This window comes from Pristiophorus japonicus, chromosome 4 (genome assembly GCF_044704955.1).
Source record: "Pristiophorus japonicus isolate sPriJap1 chromosome 4, sPriJap1.hap1, whole genome shotgun sequence".
Classification (NCBI taxonomy): Eukaryota; Metazoa; Chordata; class Chondrichthyes; family Pristiophoridae; genus Pristiophorus; species Pristiophorus japonicus.
This window is the reverse complement of record NC_091980.1, coordinates 157160216-157174326: the sequence shown is the minus strand read 5'-3', so window position 1 is coordinate 157174326 and position 14111 is coordinate 157160216. Positions and strand designations below refer to the sequence as shown.

Sequence of the window (14111 nt, the reverse complement as noted above, 5' to 3'; positions counted from 1 at the left end):
TTCTTGGACCGCTCTTTATCTGCTGTTGCTGTTTTAATTCAGGCCGCTCTTTACCCTGTCGCTGCTTTAATTCAGGCCGCTCTTTACCCTCTCGCCCTGTCGCTGCTTTAATTCAGGCCTGCTCTAGGACCGCTCTTTACCCTCCTGTTGCTGCTTTAATTCAGGCCTGCTCTAGGGCCGCTCTTTACCCTCCTGTCACTGCTTTAATTCAGGCCTGCTCTAGGGCCGCTCTTTACCCTCCTGTCACTGCTTTAATTCAGGCCTGCTCTAGGGCTGCTCTTTATCCTCCTGTTGCTGTTGCTGTTTAATGAGATCACCTCTCATTCTTCCAAACTTTAAGGAATATTAGCCTGATGTTGTGAAAGGTGCTGTGTGAATACAAGTCTTTATTTTATTTTAATTAGCTCTGTGATGCATAAATTATTTTATATAAATTTATATCATATAATCATAGAAAAGCTATGACACAGAAGGAGGCGGTTCAGTCCATCGTGTCTGCGTTGAAAAAAAGCTTCCCAGCGCCCTCCTTCCAGCTCTAGGTCTGTAGCCCTGTAGGTCACGGCTCTTTAAGTGCACATGCAAGTACTTTTTAAATGTGATGAGGGTTTCTGCCTCTACCACCCTTTCAGACTGAGAGTTCCAGACTCTCCCCCCCCCCCCCCACCCCCACCCTCTGGGTGAAGAAGTGTTTCCTCCTCCTCTCCCCTCTAATTTTTCTACCAACTACTTTAAATCTGTGTCCCTGGTTATTATTGACCCCTCTGCTGAGGGAAATAGGTCCGTTCTAGCCACTCTTATCTAGGCCCCTCATAATTTTACACACCTCAATAAGGTCTTCCCTCAGCCTTCTCTGTTCCAAAGAAAACAAACCCAGCCTATTCAATCTTTACTCCTAGCTAAAATTTTTCAGTCCTTGCAACATGCTCGTAAATCTGCTCTATACCCCCTCTCGCGCAATCACATCTTTCCTGTAATTATATTTTTGGTAACTTTTTTTTTTATGCTCAAGATCAAAGGTTTCAGAACTGCATAATGAAACTTTTAAAATTTTGGTATAATGCAAGCAATGAAAGCTCCAAGGTCAGGCAAGATCAGTTGAATAGAGAATAAAGCTACCATAGAATTTTGCAACACTGTACAAGGCCATTCAGTCCATCACAACGGTGCCGGCTCTCTAAATGAGCTCTCCATTTGGTCCCTTTCCCTGAATGTTCCTTCCAGGCTCTAGTCTTCAACTGTCTCTCGAATGTGTCATTCAGATTTTATCGCCCATTGTTTCTTCCTCATCTGTACCTTCTCGCTCTTCCAGCCTGAATTCCTAACCTCCATTTGCTCTCTCAATTGTGTCTTCCATCTCCTCACAGACAGCATTTCTCTGCCTGGTAACATGCTGCCTGCCATCTTGCTGTGCAAGGCTTTTATAGCCAGTTACAATAAAACAGGATAGAGAAAACTTGATTCCAGGGTAAAGGAATAAGATACAAATTAAGGCCACTGATTGATGGGTTTCATGAAAAAATGACCTGAATCATAGAATTCAATCCCTAGTGTACGTGTAAAAAAAAATTTAAGTGCCATGTAATAAAAATGGAATTTGACATTCAGTCTCCATAAACCACCTGGCTATGGAAGCAGGCTTCACTGTTGGTCTGGTAATCAGCCTGCGAATCCTTCAATTACTTCCCAGTATTCTCCAAGGGAAGAGCGTGGAGATATAACAGTGGTCCTGATAATACATTGTGTGACATCTTGTTATAAAATAGCATAACTTCTGACTTCCCTGTGAACAACTACAAAAGAGATCTGAAATCAACGCAAGGCAAAGTAGGACAATTGATTGTGAATGATTTTAGTTATTATATGCTCTTATTAGATTATGAAAGTGAAGACAATTTTTATTTTAAATGTGAGGCAGGCATTGTGCTCTCACTGGTTTAAAATGAGGACCCTGTGGACATCGAGTATTAATTGCAAGTAATGAAGGCACAAGCTGTTTTCTTAACTGCCCTACATTAACCAGCCTAAATTTATACATTTTGGCAGGAAAATTCTTATGGACATAGGTCATGGTGTTAAACTTTTAATTTAGCCACAGCTTGTGGAGTTAAACATAGATGTTTATTCCTTAATAAATGTAACAGTGCTGCAACTATTTTTTTAATGTGGCATTTCTAATATTGAGACAAGTAGATTTTGGCTTCATCTGACACTGATTTATTGCAAATCCTCCCAAAGTCTGTATTTCCGACAACTTGAGCACATTAAAAACTATTTATACTACACAGCATTTTAAATGAACATCTAGCCAAGTTGTGATGAGGCTAACATTGCAGTTTAAAACAAGAATAATCATTGTATAATCATTGAAAGTCATTTCTTTTACAGTAGCCACTAAGTTTTTTGATAAAACCTGCAGTTTATGTAACAACATGAAGCAGAATCTGTGCAAACCCTTGGGGCAAGAATAATAATTAGGATACAACCTCAATTAAGCCAGGCTTCTATAATTGATTATCATCTGTACGGTCAGAAAATCTGCAAGAAAGACTTCCAGGATCATTGGTCAATTGGGATGGAACAACACAGCGATAGCAAGAAATCATTATTTTAATGATTCACCATCATTGCATCTCTCAGACCTGCTCGGTGTTTCAATGGAGTAGACCAAATTCATATCATCATAGGCGGTCCCTCAAACGAGGATGACTTGCTTCCACGAGAGTTCACAGATGTTTCAATGAAGGACCCGATGTTCCAGTCCTGAACTCCAGTTGAGGGGGTGGAAGATGCCTGTGCGTGGATTTTTTTTGTAATGTGTGGTGACCATTGCACATCAGCCACCACACGGGCTTGACAGAGTTAGGCCTTTATCCAGTGGCAAGGATTAACCAGGATGACGAGAGACCTGCTCTGCTGCACGGACCTAGTGCGCGCACATATCACAGTGTGGGCAGGTCCATGCTGCCCCTGGGCCCTCGGCTCTTCTGGGCCCCGTGCCCTCATTCGCCGCATCTCCGCTGCAATGTTCCAGGGCCCGGCGCTCCAGCTCTATTTATAGCCCCGATCTGCAGTGGTGTTCTCACACAGGTCGGGGCAGCCCACGATGTAAATTCGCAACAGTTGCAGATCCCAGTTTTTGTTCAGTCTGCTTCAAACTTTATCTACTCTTGAAACATGCTTTTTAAAGGAAGAAATAACTTATTTTAATCTAGTGGTTTTCACAACCTCAGGATGTCTCGATGCACTTCACAGCCAATGAAGTACTTTTGCAGTGTTGTAATATAGGGAAATGCAGCAGCCAATTTACATACAACAAGGTGCCACGAACAAGAATGAGATTATGACCAGATAATAGCCTGGCAATCCCCACCTCCCTGGGTCCGTACGGAGTTTCAACGGACCCGGGAAAACATTGGAAAAGCCGGTTTTCAACGCACATGCACTGAAAACTGGCTTTTCCGATCTGTCAAGTTTCTTGCTTGACAGATCTCGGGCATATCTGGAGCGAGGACATTTGTAAGGGCAAGATTGTGGAATTTACGCATATCTTGCCCAGCAAGTGTCCTCAAAACTCTTTCGCCTAATAAAAGAGGGCGCATTGCTTACTTTTACAGGCATAAGAGTTTTAAAACATACAAAAACATTGTAAAATAACATTTTTAAAACAGATGTTTTTGTTAAAAACCCTCCCCACTACGGTAAGTTTATTTTAAACCATAATTTTAAAAAGTTTTTTAAAAATCGGAAAAATATATATATTTTTTAAATACATAAATAACTAATTTAAATTACTAAAAATATGTTGTGCATTTTTTCTATCTTTTATTATTGGTTATTAGTGTTCGCGGCGGGTGGGGGGGTTCTCATTCATAATAATGGGAACTCCAATTTACGGAGTTCCCATTATTAATGAGAATATACTACACCTGTGGCTGTCCAGAGCCATGTAACTCCAGCTCCAGGCCTGCGCGTGTCCTGACGTGCACGCGCTGCGATGCGCAGTCAGGAGAGGCCTTGGGACCAGGATCTTGCGTGGCCGCAGCAGCTTCAGATAGGTGGGCATCTTTTTTTCAAAAATCCACAGGAAGGAGAAACCGGGATTTCTGTCCCAATATGTTTTAATGAGGTTGATTGAGAGATGAACACTGATCAGAGAATACACTGCTGCTCTTTGAATAGCGTCATGGGTTCTTTTACGTCCACCTAAGAGGGCAAACAGAGCTTCAGTTTAACATCTCACCCGAAAAACTTTTTTAAAAAAAAGAAGAAATCTACGCGTGCATGTAATTAAGACAAAACGTTGGCTAAGTAATTGGATAGCTAAATGGGCTGTGAAGAGAAAGGAAGGTACATAAGTGGATGACCGGAAAAGGCTAGTTTATTAGTGGCACTTGACTCTCCTTTGTAGTCCATGTGACAGATGCAGTAAACCATTTTTCTTTTGGAAATTCAGGGCGTTACAGAGGAAGAGAACAGCCACGGTGCTGGAAATGGGCCTCAAAACGGGCCAAGCCTGGGTTCCCCTGTGAAGGTGCGTTCTGAGACTTTGCAACCAGATCGGGATGTCCCACTGTTAAGAAAGTTAAGGTCCATACACAGCTTTGAGTTTGAAAAACGTCTCACCTTGGAGCCAAAGCCTAGCACTGATAAATTCTTGGAAGCTTGGTAAGTGTAGGTTTACTCAGTTCTGGCATAACTTTGTGTTGCAAGTATGTTCGGCTTTTACTTAAAGGAGAACACCCTAGAGAATCCTGGTGCTTTTACTGAATGCTGCTCATTTCTTAATGGAAAAATATGTTTCTCAGGACATCAATTCAACAATGGGAGACATGAATCTCACACTTAACAGTCAGTTTGCTTTGCTGACACAGAAAAATTAACAATTTTGTAGGTCCGATCCCATCTATAATATTGTTTATAGTTTTTTTGAAAAAGTTACAAACAAATGTTTTATATAGTTTAGAAATCCCAACGTTTGGTTTTGAAATTGGTTTGTTCTATTTTCTGTTTAGTAAAACTTGGCAGAGCTAAGGGAGCAAACAGGTGAGGAAGAGTGGGGAAAAATACTTATTCAATTTTCACACAAAATATTTGCTGCGCTTCAGAGACCTGTCATTTAAGGCCTCGCTCCCTTCAGAACCATTCTGCTGATGTCGGCTGGATCCCACAATAGCTCCATTTATTTTAATGAAGTCCCCAACAATGGACCATCCTGTAGCTGATCGAGTTGCGCTACCATAGGAATGCAAGCTACCAGCTGAATACTGCTGCTTAAGAGAGAAAGTAAGACTTGTATTTCTATGATTCACACATATTTCTTATATTCACAACCATAAGGCGTTCCAAAGCCAATGAAATACTTTTGAAGTGTTACAGCTGTAATGTAGGAATAATGTTGTAATGTAATAATTCTAAATATTGTTTGTGTAGCATAGAAGATGGCGCTAAAATAGAAAAACAAACAAAAAGACGCAATTTAATCAAAAATAAAATACAATAAACTGCTTGTTAAAACAGTTAAAGAAGGTAACTGGAGGTGAGAAATTTCAATATATTGTGCTTATTTCCATTTTGTTTCTGTTTTGTTCATTCTTGAGAAAATGACAAGTCTACTCCATGGGGATGCACATAGTTGACAATGGGCTGTTCCAACTTTTCTATTCATCAATTAATATGATGTATTCTGGGTACCACACAGGACGTTTCACCACTGGTTTAAGAAATAAAAATATATGGTTTTTAAAAAAAAAAAAAATCAAAGGCAGTTCCTCGGAATCGAGAAGATTTGCTTCCACTCCTGAAGTAAGTTCTTTGGTGGCTGAACAATCCAATACGAGAGCCACAGACTCTGTCACAGGTGGAACACACAGTTGTTGAGGGAAGGGGTGGGTGGGACTGGTTTGCCGCACGCTCCTTCCGCTTCCTGCGCTTGGTTTCTGCATGCTCTCGGCGATGAGACTCGAGGTGCTCAACACCCTCCTTGTTGCACTTTCTCCACTTAAGGCGGTCTTTGGCCAGGGACTCTCAGGTGTCAGTGGTGATGTCACACTTTATCAAGGAGGCTTTGAGGTGTCCTTGTAACAGTTCTACTGCCCACCTTTGGCTCGTTTGCCGTGAAGGAGCTCCGCAAAGAGCACTTGTTTGGGGAGTCTGTGTGGCCTGCCCAGTGAAGCTGATTGAATGTGGTCAGTGCTCCAAGGCTGGGGATGTTAGCCTGGACAAGGACACTGATGGTGCGCCTGTTCTCCCAGGGGATTTGCAGGGTCTTGCGGAGACATCGTTGGTGATATATCTCCAGCGATTTGAGGTGTCTTCTGTACACCGGGTTTTTTGTTGGACCTCAGCCTCGAGCCGTCTGTAATGTTGCTTTGCTGCTCCCAAGTTGGGTTGTTGCTTGAGGCTCAGAAATGCTCTGCACTTGCGATCTATTTAGTTCTTGGATCTCCTGATCATTTTCATTAAACCAGTCCTGGTGTTTTCTGGTTGAGTGACCAAGTATCTCTCCACAGGCGCTGGTTATGGAGGCCTGGCGGGCAGACCAAGCGCTGTGGGCATTCAGCATCTCGGGCTCATCAAGACACGCCAGGTTAGCTGTGAAGCACTGGCTGTATAGGGCTCTTTAAGTGCCCCAGCATTGACTCTTTTTTGCAGCACTGCTTCTGCTATCCCCTCTGCTTTGGAGCTATGTTAATTTCGATGATGGATCGGATTAGGCGATAGTCCGTCCAGCAGTCGTCAGCTCCTGTCATGGTGCAGGTGATGCGCACATCCTTGCGATCCCTGGCTCGGGCGATGACATAGTCCAGCAGGTGCCAGTGTTTGGAGTGAGGGTGTTGCCACAATGCCTTGTATTTGTCGCTCTGGCAGAACAGGGTGTTGGTGATGAGTTCATGTTCTAGACATTTTGTCAGGAATAGGGTACTGCTGGAGTTGGCTTTCTCTACCCCCTTTCTGCCAATCACGCCTCCCCAGAGGGCTAGATCTTTGCCGACCCTGGCGTTGAAGTCACCTAGGAGGATCAATTTGTCAAGGTTGGAATAAAAATCCTCTAATCTCATCCGTTGCATCGAGTGTTGGGGTGTACGCACTGATGACTGTGGCGCATTGGTTCCGGGATCGGGTGAGTCGAAGAGTCATGAGGCGTTCGTTAGCCCCGCAGGGGGAGTCTTTTGAAGCGGTTGACCAGCTCATTTTTGATAGTGAAGCCGACTCCGTGAAGGCGGCGTTCTTCCTCTGGTTTTCCTTTCCAGAAAAGGGTGTAACCTCCACCTTGTTCCTTGATCTGGCCTTTCCCTGTCCGCCCGCTTAGGGCGGCGATGGCTTTGTCAAAGTGTCTTAAGTTCCTGGGGAACTATGGTGGTGCGGCGTTCCCGCCTGTCGCTGTTGGAGTTGTCAATGAGGGTCCTGACGTTCTAGGTCCCGAACTTCATGTTAATGAAGTGGAAGGTGCCTGTGCGTGAGTTCTTTTAACGTGGGATAGCTGCTGCACATCGGCAACCACACTGGCTCAGCTGAGCAAGGTCTTGGTCCAGTGGCAAGGGGTTCCAAGACGACTGGAGACCAGGCATTGCTATATGAGCCTAATTGCCTACGGCAAGATGTTGGCCGCAAGCTCGGCGCGAGTAGCACCCTTGATGGTAGGTGGCCCGAAGCTTGGTTGGGGGCAGGCATTAGGAAGGTCAGCTGTCCGCTGGAGTTCTGAGGAATGCTTTAAAAGTTTCTTCCAAAGTTATAACCACCAGGAACACAAAGGGGGAATAAGTACCTTTCAACAACAAGAACAACTACTTGCATTTATATAGTGCCATTAACATACTAAAGGTACTTCGCAGGAGCATTATCAAACAAAATTTGACACTGAGCTACATGAGATATTAGGACAGGTGAAAGAGGTAGTTTTTAAGGAGCAACTTGAAGGAGGAGAGAGAGGCGGCGAGGTGTAAGGATGGAATTTCAGGGCTTGGGGCATAGGCAACTGAAGGCACGGCAACCAATGGTAGAGCACAGAGGTCTCGGCAGTGGGCGGGGGGGGGGGGGGGGGCGCGGGCGGTGTTGTTGTGGGACTGGAGAAAGTCCGAGAGATCGGTTGGCGAGGCCATGGAGGGATTTGAAAACCAGGATGAGAATTTTGAAATCGATGCGTTGCTGGACCAGGAGCCAATGTAGGTCAGCGAGCACAGGGGTGATGGGTGAACGGGACATAGAGCGCGTTAGGATACGGTCAGCAGAGTTTGTATCAGCTCAAATTTACGGAGTTTGGAAGGTGGGAGGCTGGCCAGGAGAGCATTGGAATAGTCGAGTCTAAAGGTAACCAAGGGATGGATGTAGTTTCACTGAAACTGCATTAAAGAAAAAGGTACTAATAGCAGAATTTAAAAAAATTAGGCAAGCCTTTAACATGAGGGTTTGGAGGATACATGCAATAAGGCAGAGTTCTTACGGGGATGTTAGTGGTTGATTTAGCCACGTATCTGAGTCCAATGGATCGGTGTCTGATAACTATACTGCATTGGAAGATTGAAGAGTAAAGCATATATAATAAAGGTTAGTACAGTTACGAGTGGCTAGTTAATGAGATTGATTAGATAGGGCCATAGAAATTTCCAGCTCATCATGCCTGTGCCAGCAATCCAAAATATAATCCCACTGCAATGCTGTGTATCGTCTGCTGCAAATATTTATTTACTTTTTCCTTGAAAGGGCAATGGTCTCTGCCTCAACTACTCCTTGTGACAATTTGGAATGTCGCTTAATATTGTTCATCTGGTTCATAGAATTATAGAAATTTACGGCACAAAAGGAGGCCATTCAGCCCACTATGTCTGTGCCAGACAAAGAGCTATCCAGCCTCATCCGACTTTCCAGCTCTTGGTCCGTAGCCTTGAGGGTTATGGCACTTCAAGTGCATATCCAAGTATGTTTTGAATGTGAAGAGGGTTTCTGTCTCTCCCGCCGTTTCAGGCAGTGAGTTCCAGGCCCCCACCACCCATTGATGAAAAAAGTTCTCCTCAACTCCCGTCTAATCCTTCTATGCATTACTTTAAATCTATGCACCCTGGTTATTGACCTCTGCGAAGAGAAATGGGTCCTTCCTAGCCATTCTATCTAGGCCCCTCAATTTTATACACCTCAATTAAATCTCTCCTTTTCCAAAGAAAACAACGCAGCCAATCTTTCCAATCTTTCATCATAGCTAAAATTTTCTGCGTGATCTGCTGCAAATTCATTCCAAAATATTAATGCGTACCACCAATATTGAAAGGAAGCTGAAATGCTCCTACCCACCAAATCCGAATAAAGTCATTTTGATAGACTGCGTGATTCCCACATACCAGGTTGTAAAGAAAGAAAGACTTGCATTTATATGGCACCTTTCACGAGTTCAGGACATCCCTGTGACTGGGACAGTGGTTTTTGTATTGGACTGTTCAGCCATCTAAGGACTCATTTTTAAAGTGGAAGCAAGTCTTCCTCTATTCCGAGGGACTGCCTCTGATGACTTCTCAAAGCACTTTGCAGTAAAGGAGATACTGTTGAAAATAAATTGCTATTTTTCTCAAATAGCAAACTATCAAGCCACTCACCACCATCCTCTCAACCTAGAATCATACAAGTATGTAAACCCTTTAAATTGACTTGTTCAGATTGGCGTTGCACGTGTTTTAATACATCAGGCATTTACATCAAATAGTAATTGTACTAGTTGATTCCAGAATTTTGATGAAATGTAGAATGTGTCCCTTATCCAAGTCTTGTTCCAATTTAAGCTTTGGGTTTTAAACAAAAATCTGACTATGCTTAACGACATTTATTTTTTTTTTAAAGTTATTATATTCCACACAGTGGCTGGTCAGAAAAAGGAGTGTGGGGAAATGGGAAGATTGATTAATGGTCAGGATTCATTTTAATATCATCTCCCTTTGCCTGTGCAGCAATAATGTCCTCAAAGCACAGGCACGGTATTCAGATTTATCAGAGGAAATCTGACAAATAACAATTTAAAAAAAAAAAATACAACCTAGTCTGCACAGTATAGGTTTATTTATTCCTGATAGTACTGTAAGTCACACCCCGTCTAGACTCCTCTTTTGTTTCCTAACTTGTGCCATTACCATCTCAATTTGGCCCATCATCCCCTTTGTCTCAAATCTCTCCTGCTTTCCCCCCATCACAGACCTTCCCTTTTGTTCTTTTCTCCCCTCTGCCTTTCACTGCCCCTGCACTTAAGAATCTGTTACATTTTGGACTTTGCCAGTTCTGACGAAGGGTCTCGGACCCGAAACATTGACTCTATTTTTCTCTCTCCACAAATGCTGCCTGACCCGCTGAGATTTCCAGCATTTTCTGTTTTTATTTCAGATTCCAGCATTTGCAGTATTTTGCTTTGGTACTATAAGTTGTTCGGACTCTCGTGTACTGTTATTGTTATGCCTGTGTAACTATATATGTTTTTTATGTCCAGCTCCACTAAGGCTCAGGAAGACTTGGGCTTGTTTAAGGATGTTGCTGTGTCCCAGCCTCCCAAAGCCTCTGCTGCTGCTGTTCGTACTGACAGAGTGTGGCACTTTGACGAGGAGTACATCCCAGACAGTTCAAAGCCCGTCTCTGTGGGATCTCCTGAGCACGGCGATGCTGTCATTAGCAATGGATTTGTAGCGGTTAATTTAAGCTCCTGCAGGCAGGAGGTTGACTCCAAAGAGTGGGTCATTGTGGATAAGGAGCGCGATCTCCAGGATTTCAGGACTGACGGAGGTCAGGGCCAGAAATTGACCAGTCCATCTGGACCAACAGATGATGAGCCAGAAGTCCTAGCAGAAGATTCTCCTCGGGATGAAGGATTAAAGTTGGAAGCGGCCATACCGAGTGAAAATACGGGACATCCAAAATCTCCAGAAGCAGGGAGAGAACAGGTACCTGCTAATGAAAAGACGGGCTTTAGAAGCGCGTGTTTGTGTAACTGCACCATTCAGCGAGACGTGTTGGTCAGCTATCACAGGTTAACCATGAGAGTCTGCTGAAAATTCAGTCTGGGGATTGTGTACAACTAAAATAAATCAGTTTGTTTTATTTCAAAGGTTTTTTTTTAAGTGCAGTCTGAAAGGATTGATACTAATTTTCCCCATCCCATCTGTCTGTCTGTGCCATTGTGTCAAAGTGTTGGAATACAGCCCCAGACTCTCATCTGCATTAGTCAACTTCAGTGCCATACTGTTGGAGGCTTAAAGTTGAGGTTGAATTTTAAAACTCATATTTATCTTAATGAGGAGAAAGCAGATCAGTATTTATGTTTTTACAGCTTTTAATGAAAGATGTGCAGAAAGGCTTCTGGGGTGTGAATGTATAGATCTTTAAAATTGAGAATGCAGGTAGAAAAGGCCACAAAAATGGCAAATAAAAGTTCTGGGTTTTATGTGGGCTTTTGAATATCAAAGCAAGAAAGCGCTGTTAGCTTTATGCCTAACCAATGTCTTGTGCAGTTGGGGTGTTGTGTGCAGTTCTGGGCACTTCATTACAGGAAGGATAGTAGAGCTATGAGGGTACAGTCCTGATTCACTGGAACAATACCAGGAATATGAGGTTATAATTACGAAGGAAGGCCGAGAAAATTGGGCCTTTTTTCTCCGGAATATAGACGGTTAAAGAGGGATCGAATAAAGATTTTCACAATAATGAAAGCTTTTGAGAGGGTGAACATTTAAAGATTTTTCCTACTGTTTTTCAAATCAGCAAAATGGATCAGACTGAGGATAATCATTAGTATGCTTTACTATGAGTAGGCATTGAGGCAGAGATTGTAAAGATAATTTAATTTAAAGTATTTGAAAAGAAGGAATGCACTCATGTGCATTCCTATAGTGCCTTTCATATTGTAAAATGATTCACAATCAATGAATTACTTTTGAAGTTTAGTCACTGTTGTTGTACGAGGCAAACATAATGGCCATTTTGTGCACAGCAAGGTCCCACAAATAACAACGCGATAATCTCTTTTGGTGGGGATAACTGGTGGCCAGGCCACCAGGAGAACTCCCTACTCATCTTTCAATAGTACCAGGGGATCTTTAAACTTCAGAAAAGGTTCACTAGATTGATTCCGAATATGAGGAAAGGTTGAGTAGGTTGGGCCTCTACTCATTGTAATTCAGAAGAATGAGATGATCTGATCGAAACGTATAAGATTATGAAGGGGCTTGACGAGATGGATGCAGAGATGATGTTTCCACTGATGGGGGAGACTAGAACTAGAGGGCATGATCTTAGAATAAGGGGCCGCAGATGAGAAATTTCTTCTGAGGGTTGTAAATCTGTGGAATTCACTGCCTCAGAGAGCTGTGGAAGCTGGGACATTGAATAAATTTAAGACAGAAATAGACAGTTTCTTAAATGATAAGGGGACAAGAGGTTATGGAGAATGGGCAGGGAAGTGGAGCGGAGTCCATGATCAGATTAGCCATGATCTTATTGAATGGTGGAGCAGGCTGGAGGGGCCATATGGCCTACTCGTCCTATTTCTTACGTTATGTTATTTCACTGGTGTGTGTTTGGTGCTGTAACACAGCTGTCAGTCTATCTGTCGTGCATTGGTCGAGTGTTTGTCCCAGTCTTCGTTATCGATCAGGTCTAACACTCTTTCTCATCCGTTCTTAAGCCAAACAACTATTCAGGACTTTAGGGGAATGCTGGGTCCACTGGGTCTTGTAATGAGAGCATCTCTGCTGAGTGCAGCTTAAGCAGTGGCATTAGAATTCCCCAAAGTATCTGTGTTCCTATTGATTGCTAGCTGTGTCACTGCAATGAGGAAGGATGGGGAAGAGGAAAGGCAGGGGATGAGAACTGTGTACTTAATCAGTTTATGCCACACATGGCCTGTAGTGTACTTTCATTTACTGGCATTGTATTTGGAGTAGTTTTCTGTGATGTGACCCATGGTTTGTTATCCCGTACCAAAGATTTTAATGAATCCGAAATATCAGGATTCACAGTCTAAAATTTCCACTATTTCCAAAGGCAGCATAGACAACATCACAACGAAACTATGATCATACTGACAGGCACAAACATGACTGACGAGAACAGGCTTGAGCGTAAATTCTTGATTTTTGCAGGGCATCTATGATGCGAATCAAGTGTTTGAGAATTCAGGTTTGATTCTGTTTTCTTCGTAATGAAGAAGCTCCCCCTTGTGAGTAGGTTCAGTGAGTAGGTTCAGGTGCCTTCCTATAATGAATGAGAAACTATCAGGATACAGACAGGTATATATCTGGGACACCGATGTTTAATAGCTGTGAACACTTGTCAAGATAGCGACCTACAGCAGTATTTGCTCACGTGGCACTTGTTCACTGCTTGGTCCTCTTGGATGAGTCAGCCTCCTGTGTCTTTCTCTGAAATCACAGTCACAATTTCTTCCTGGGTCCAAGGATTTCCAGGGTTTATTTGGGATTGCAAATTTTCACCGCCACCAGAGGCCACAAGTCTCAGTACCACTTCAAATAGTTTGTTTTTAGTACTTTTCAATCTCATAATGAATAACCTAAACTTCATTTAACCAAGTGTTGCCAAGAAATAAAGTATCCCAATCACTGTTAAACTATGGTGATGCAAAAAGGCAGTAAAGCCCATTGCATAAGAAGGACACATTGCATTGTTTTCAGTGAGATGAAAATAGTGGGTTCTTGCAGCTTTGTGTTGTTGAAATTTTTTTTTCTCTTCCTTTTTGATTCTTCGTGACCGTTTTACCTAATTTCCCTGATTGGATGCAGGAATATGTCAATGTCACAGTTGAATCTGTAGCATCGGAGCAATCCATGGACTGACCCTCCACCCCAAGCTCACTACATGTCAGAACACAGGGTGTCAACATTTTACACCGCCGCCCCCAACCCTTGAATTTGTGTAGCTTTGCTTTCTGTGTTGAGAATTTTGAAATCCTCATCCTAGTGTTCAAAATCCTCCAGGGCCTTGACCATCTCTGTAACCTCCTCCAGCTCTACCATTCTTCAAGAGCACTGCTTTCCTCCAATTCTAGCCTTTTATATATTCCTGCTCTTTTAGCCCCACCATTAGTGGCCGTGCTTTCATCCGTCTCTGCCCTAAGCTCTGGAAATTCC

The 14111-nt window shown here is 43.0% G+C and overlaps 1 protein-coding gene across 3 annotated transcripts in view; it reads left to right on the top strand.

Moving 5' to 3' along the window:
- LOC139263127 (tau-tubulin kinase 2-like) overlaps positions 1-14111 on the top strand; it is a 269673-nt gene that overhangs the window by 219262 nt on the left and 36300 nt on the right. For all 3 annotated transcript variants that reach the window (XM_070878715.1, XM_070878714.1, XM_070878716.1), the window contains 2 exons: positions 4454-4665; positions 10463-10910. In XM_070878715.1, coding sequence (XP_070734816.1) covers positions 4454-4665; positions 10463-10910 — 660 coding nt within the window. The remainder of the gene's footprint in view (positions 1-4453; positions 4666-10462; positions 10911-14111) is intronic.